General features: G+C 73.0%; 2 protein-coding genes across 3 annotated transcripts; one reads left to right on the top strand and one right to left on the bottom strand.

Moving 5' to 3' along the window:
• Positions 1-128: 128 nt before the first annotated feature.
• RAB34 (RAB34, member RAS oncogene family) lies at positions 129-1,942 on the top strand (the record flags this gene model as incomplete). Its single annotated transcript, XM_019545837.1, has 8 exons — positions 129-232; positions 370-471; positions 543-607; positions 689-740; positions 851-932; positions 1,047-1,137; positions 1,222-1,329; positions 1,449-1,942. Coding segments are annotated over 8 exons (672 nt in total), but the record flags the coding sequence as incomplete, so codon positions are not given.
• Positions 1,943-2,150: 208 nt separating this feature from the next.
• On the bottom strand, positions 2,151-4,333 carry LOC109317249 (adenine phosphoribosyltransferase-like). 2 transcript variants are annotated; one of them, XM_019545835.1, is made up of 6 exons: positions 4,183-4,333; positions 3,524-3,659; positions 3,218-3,311; positions 2,930-3,076; positions 2,690-2,785; positions 2,151-2,529 (listed from the first exon to the last, which is right to left on the bottom strand). In XM_019545835.1, exons 1-6 carry the CDS (start codon positions 4,197-4,199, stop codon positions 2,372-2,374), a joined length of 648 nt encoding a protein of 215 aa, XP_019401380.1. In that variant the 5' UTR covers positions 4,200-4,333; the 3' UTR covers positions 2,151-2,371. The 2 variants fall into 2 exon arrangements, with proteins under 2 accessions (XP_019401380.1, XP_019401379.1); XM_019545834.1 differs by having other exon boundaries at positions 3,524-3,662.
• Positions 4,334-5,623: the final 1,290 nt, after the last annotated feature.

A 5,623-nucleotide genomic window follows, 5' to 3' on the forward strand; every position in this document is an offset into this window, starting at 1 on the left:
GGCAGCCGTGAGACCCCCGCCGCAGCCACGTGGCAGCGGGCGGCTCTGCCGGCCAGCGCCGTGCCCCCGCCGGGGTGCCTGCAGCGGCCGTCCGGCCCGCGGGGGGAAGGGAGCGGGCGTGACCCGGGACAGGAGCGGCGGTGGACGTGCCCCCTCCGCCCGGCAGCTTCAAGATCTCCAAGATCATCGTGGTGGGAGACCTGTCGGTGGGCAAGACCTGCCTCATCAACCGGTGCGTGCGGCCTGGGCGGGCTCCGGGGTATCCGCGAGGCCTGCTTCCCCGGGAGGCCGTGCGGGGCTGGTGCCCGGGGCTGCCTTTGTCCCGACCCGGCAGCCCGGCGCCGGCTGAGCCCCCGCGCTCCGGCCCAGGTTCTGCAAGGACACCTTCGACAAGAACTACAAGGCCACCATCGGGGTGGACTTCGAGATGGAGCGCTTCGAGGTGCTGGGCGTCCCCTTCAGCCTGCAGCTGTGAGTACGGGCCCCCTCGCGCTCGCGCCCGCGCCCACGCCCGCCTCGCTGACCCCTGCCCCTGTCCCCAGCTGGGACACGGCCGGCCAGGAGAGGTTCAAGTGCATTGCGTCCACCTACTACCGCGGCGCGCAAGGTGAGGGGCTGGGGCTGGGGCTGCGCGGGCGAGGACGCCCCCCAGGCCCGGGCTCCTCTCACCCCCTCTCGCCCCCCCCAGCCATCGTCATCGTGTTCGACGTCAACAGCGTGGCGTCGCTGGAGCACACCAGGTACGGGGCGGGGGCTGGCGCCGCGAGCGGCTGTCCCCCCGGGGCCGGCCGAGCTCAGCCGTGAGCTGGGCCCGCACGAGCCCCGCACCCAGGCGCGGCTCCCCTCTCAGGCAGTGGCTGGCTGACGCCCTGAAGGAGAACGACCCCGCCAACGTCCTGCTCTTCCTGGTGGGCTCCAAGAAGGACCTGAGCGTGAGTGCGGGTCCCCCGAGCCAGCCCCGCGGCGCCATCACCCCCTGCCCCTTTGCCCTTTGCCCCTGGCTGGGCGCGCGCCAGGCCTCCGCTCACGCCCGCGCCCTCTGGCAGCCGCCCGCGCGGTACAGCCTGGTGGAGAAGGACGCTCTCAAGGTGGCCCAGGAGATGCGGGCCGAGTACTGGGCCGTCTCCTCCCTCACGGGTGAGCTCTCAGCGCCGGGCGCGCGGGGGCCGGGGGAGCGGGGCGGCGCAGGGAGGCCGTCACCGAGCTGCGGCCCGCCGGCAGGTGAGAACGTGCGCGAGTTCTTCTTCCGCGTGGCGGCGCTGACCTTCGAGAGCAGCGTGCTGGCCGAGCTGGAGAGGAGCAGCGCCAGGAAGATCGGGGACGTCGTCCGTGAGTACCCCGGGCCCGGGCCCCTGCCTGCCGAACCCGGGGAGCAGCCCGCTGCTTGCGGCTCCTCTGGGCGCGCGCCCTCGCGGCCCCTGCAGCCGCCCGCACCTCCTGTCTCCTAGGCATCAGCAGCAACGACAGCGACCTGTACCTGAGCGCGCAGGGGAAGAGACCCAAGTGCTGCCGCTGACGGGCTGCGCCAGCCCCCGCAGCTCCGTGCCCCGGCCAGCGCGCGGGGGCCTGGGCACGGGGGCACGGCTGGCCCAGAGGAACACCGCCCCCAGGCTCGTGGGTCCTGTGCCCGCCCGGCCAGCACCGCCAGGCAGGCCGCGGCTCGGTGCCTGCTCCTGCCTGGCACAGACAGCTGCCCATACCCTCTGTGGCCTCTCCGCGTCCCCCTGCACTGCTCAGAGTGTGGGGAAAGGCTGCCCTGGCCTCTCCCATGGCTGCTGGGAAGCCCAGCCTGGGACCGCGGGCCAGGCTGAGCTGTGGGGTGCTTAGAAGGGCGGGGGCCGAAGCCCCTGGGCACAGCTCCAGCCTATTTCCTATGCAAATTAGCATGTCATTAGCAGGCTTCCTGGCTTCCTCTCTTAATAAAGTCTAAGCTTTTATTATTTAAAGACCAAGCTCCTACTGTGCGAGATGGGGAGGGGCAGGTGCCCCAGGCATGAAGTGCTGCCCGGATGGCTGGCATGGGACACCATCCCCAGGCATGCAGGGAGCCCTTGGGAGGGCAGACAGATGCAGGCAGGAGCTGCCCCGCGAGGTGGGCTATTCATGGAGGTCCATAAACCGGTGGTGCCACAGGAGCAGACGCCCCCGTGCCCGGTGCCGCTCCCCCCGCTCCCGCGGGCGCATCTCCTGCCCTGGGCGGCTCCACGCGCCGGCCACGGGGCAGCGCACCCCCAGCACCCGGGGGGGTGGCTCCTCTCAGGCAGTTGCGTTCGGTGGGCAGCAGGGATGGCATGGTCGGGGCGCCGTCGGCAGGGCCGGAGCAGCTCGGTGCTCCAGGCTGAGGCTCCCGTGCAGCCGGCCCTGGGTGCTGTCACACCAGGCTGTGCCTCAGCCCCAGGGCGCGGAACGACTCCAGCTCGTGCCGGTTGAACTGGGGCATCAGGTGGTCGGGGACGCAGTGCGAGCACTTGTACTGTGCCTGGATCCAGCGCCCGCCCTCGCTGTCCTCGATGCAGATGGCGGCCACGCCTGCGAGGAGGGGGCCGCGTTGGAGCCGGCCGCCCGCTCGGTGCCCAAGCCCCGAGAGGAGGGGCCCCGCCGGGCCTTCCTGCAGCCAGGCTGCTGCCCCTTACCGGCCGTCGGGACGCAGGTGCTGAGCCCGGGGCCAGGGGTCCCGGCCCCATCCTACCTGCGACGATGCCGCCCTGCTGCTCCACCAGCTGGATGGCTGCCTGCATGGTGCCCCCCGTCTCGATCCACTGATCCACCAGCAAGACGCGCGAGCCTGGGGAGGGGGCTCCATGTGCCAGGTGCCCCCGCGCCGGCCTGCCCGCCCCAGCCCCTCTCTGCCAGACTGTAGCCACGGGCTGCAGGCCCCCAGGGATGGACGCAGCCCCTCTCCAGAGCCGCGGGGCTGGCTGCTACTTACCTGGGGTGATGGCGTCGGTCCTGACCTCCATCACTTTCTGGCGCGAGGAGTAGTCGGTGTAGGGGTGCGTGTAGGTCTCCACACACAGGTGCCCAGCTTTGCGGATGGCCAGGAAGCCCTTCTGCAGGGTGTTGGCGATGGCGGCGCCTGGACGGGAGAGCGCAGCGTCCGGGGACATGGGCATGGAGCGGGCAGCGGGGCCAGGGCAGATGGCCACAAGGACACTGCCCTGCCAGCCCCACGTAGCAACCTCCCCGGGCGAGCTGGGCCAAGGGGGCGAGGGGTTACCAAGGATGAATCCCATGGCGTCGATGCCAGCCACCAGGTCAATGGGGTCCTCCCAGAAGGGCTGCAGCAGGTCGGTGATGCAGTCCTGCAGGCCCTGGGGACGAGGCGGAGCTGCTGCGGGCTGGGCCAGAGCCACGCACGGGAGCCCCCCCGCCATGGGGCTCGGACCTGGTGCAGCAGCTGCCAGGCAAGCTGGGCCTGGCCTGTCCTGGCACAGCCTGTCCTACCCCCCGGCAGAGACCCCCTCCCGTGCCGGCACCCAGCCGGACCCCGGGGCCCTCTCCGCTCCGGGCCCTGCCCCGCTACCTGGTGGTTGCAGTAGAGCCGGGAGGGGTCGAGCCAGGCGTATCCGGGGCCCTTGACATTGGGGGCCATGAGCGCCAGGTACCAGCCCTTGTCGCGGGTGTTGGGGATGCGCCACAGGTCCCTGGGCAGGAGGCGGCTGCTGGGAGAGCTGGGCTCAAGGGGTGCCGGCAGCAGGTGCCTCGCGCCCCTCTCCCGGCCGTGGGGGCAGCTTGTGCGGGGTGCCCACCGGCTGAGCCCCCTGGCTGGGAGCCACCAGCCTGACCCCCGGGGCACCTCCCCCGGGCCAGCCGGGCGCCTGGCCGAGCAGCTGCTGAAACGCACACGGTGCTGGCCCCCTGGCAGGCCGAGCCACCTGGCACACGAACCGCCCGTGGCCGCGCTCCAGGGCAGGGTCCGCCAGCTCCTGGCTCCGGCCGACCAGTGCGGCCAGGCCCTCGGGCCCCCGCAGACACCGCCATGCTCACCGGTCACTGCCAGGGTCCTGGGGGCAGGCTCCCCGACTAGGCGGGGTCCTGGCCCCCCGCCTTACCGGGTCACGTGCCCAGCTCCTGCGTCCCGCCCTGGCCTAGGCCCCTGTTGCATTTCAGGCCTGCCCGCGCCCCGCGGCGCGGCTGGGAACGGTTCGTGTCGGCAGCTGCCAGGCTCAAGTGGGCACGTACCTGCCAGGCGGGTCCATGCCGTGCCCTCGCCGTGTTCAGCGATCGGGAAGGCAGGTCGAGCGCGCGGTCGCAGCGCAGAGCCGCTCCGTAACTGCATCCGGGAGAAGAGCAGCCTTCACGGACAGCAGCAGCTGGGATCGCAGCCCCAGCCCCCCCGGGCTCCCGGAGCCATTCACAATTCATTCGCCAGGGCACGGGCTGGGGGGAGGGACAGGACATCCTTCACCAGTCTGATGCGGGGGGCAGACGGGGCATCGGCTCGCCAAGGAGAGGGGCCGCCTGCCCCCCAGCCCTGTGGTCACTGCAGGGCACAGGGGCCGCCGGCGTGGCTGAGCCCCCCTGCCCGGGTCCAGGCCGCTGCGCTCACCTGGAGGTGGGGCGAGGCTCCAGCAGCTGCAGCCCCCACCGGCCCCAGCCTGGGAGCCCTGGGCCGTGGCCTGGGAGCAGAGCGGAGCGGGGCCTGCCCTGGCATTTCCCTCCGCAGGGCAGGTGGCGGGGGCTGCCTGCTCACGCTGGCCTGGGGCATGCAACAGGGAAGAGCAAGACAGCGTCAAGGCCCCTAGCTGCAGCCCAGCAAGGCCCTAAACGCCCCAGCAGCTCTGGGAGCTGGTCCCACGGCCCTGGGCGCTGCTGCGGGTGCGGCTCCTGGCCCCAGCCAGGCTGTGAGCGGGCCTGGTGCAGCTGTGCACTGGGACCAGGGCCCGACGCGGGTCCGCCTGGGGGGGCGATGCCTGTCCCTGCAGGTGGGGCTGGGGGCTCTGCCCCCCACACAGCAGGGCCCGGCCCAACCTCCGTGCCCGGTGCACCTGAAAGGCTGCCATGGCCCCTGGGCAGGGGCAGACCAGGGCCCAGACCCCGGCATAGGGCTTTATGCCAGCCCCAGGGGGGGCAGACGGCAGGATGGAGGCACAGGGGCACCCCGCTTCTGGCACCGCCTTGCTTCCTGCCTGGCAGCTCAGCCGGGGCCCACCCAGACCGGGCATGGCCGCGACGCTGCTCCCGCTGCGGCTGGCGCTGGCGGGCCCGCGGAGCTGCCTGCCTGTCTCTGCAAGCCCGGGCAAGGCGGAGGCAGTCCCGGCGCTGCCCCCCACGTGGAGCCCTGCTGCCCGCGCCGTCTGCGCGGCCAGCTCCGCGGGGGCTGGGGTGGTCCGGGCCCCCCAGCTCGGCCCGCGGAGCTGCGCCATGAGTCTGCGTGGAGCAAGCCGGCGTGGGGGTGGCAGGGAGAGGCGACATGCCGGCCAGGGTCAGCCCATCGGCCCAGAGGAGACGGGCGCTGGCCGCACATCGCTCAGGCGCGGGGGCCGGCCGCTGCTCCGTGCCGGGGCCTCAGCTCGGAGCAGCGGGTCCCGCGGCCAGCGCCCCACAGCTGCGCTTCCCCAGGGCCTCCGGGGCCGGGCTGCAGCGGGGGCCCTCCGCAGCCCGGCCCCGCGCCCGCGCTCTC

The sequence above is a fragment of the Crocodylus porosus genome, unplaced genomic scaffold (genome assembly GCF_001723895.1).
Source record: "Crocodylus porosus isolate Cpor-Errol unplaced genomic scaffold, CroPor_comp1, whole genome shotgun sequence".
Lineage (NCBI taxonomy): Eukaryota > Metazoa > Chordata > Crocodylia > Crocodylidae > Crocodylus > Crocodylus porosus.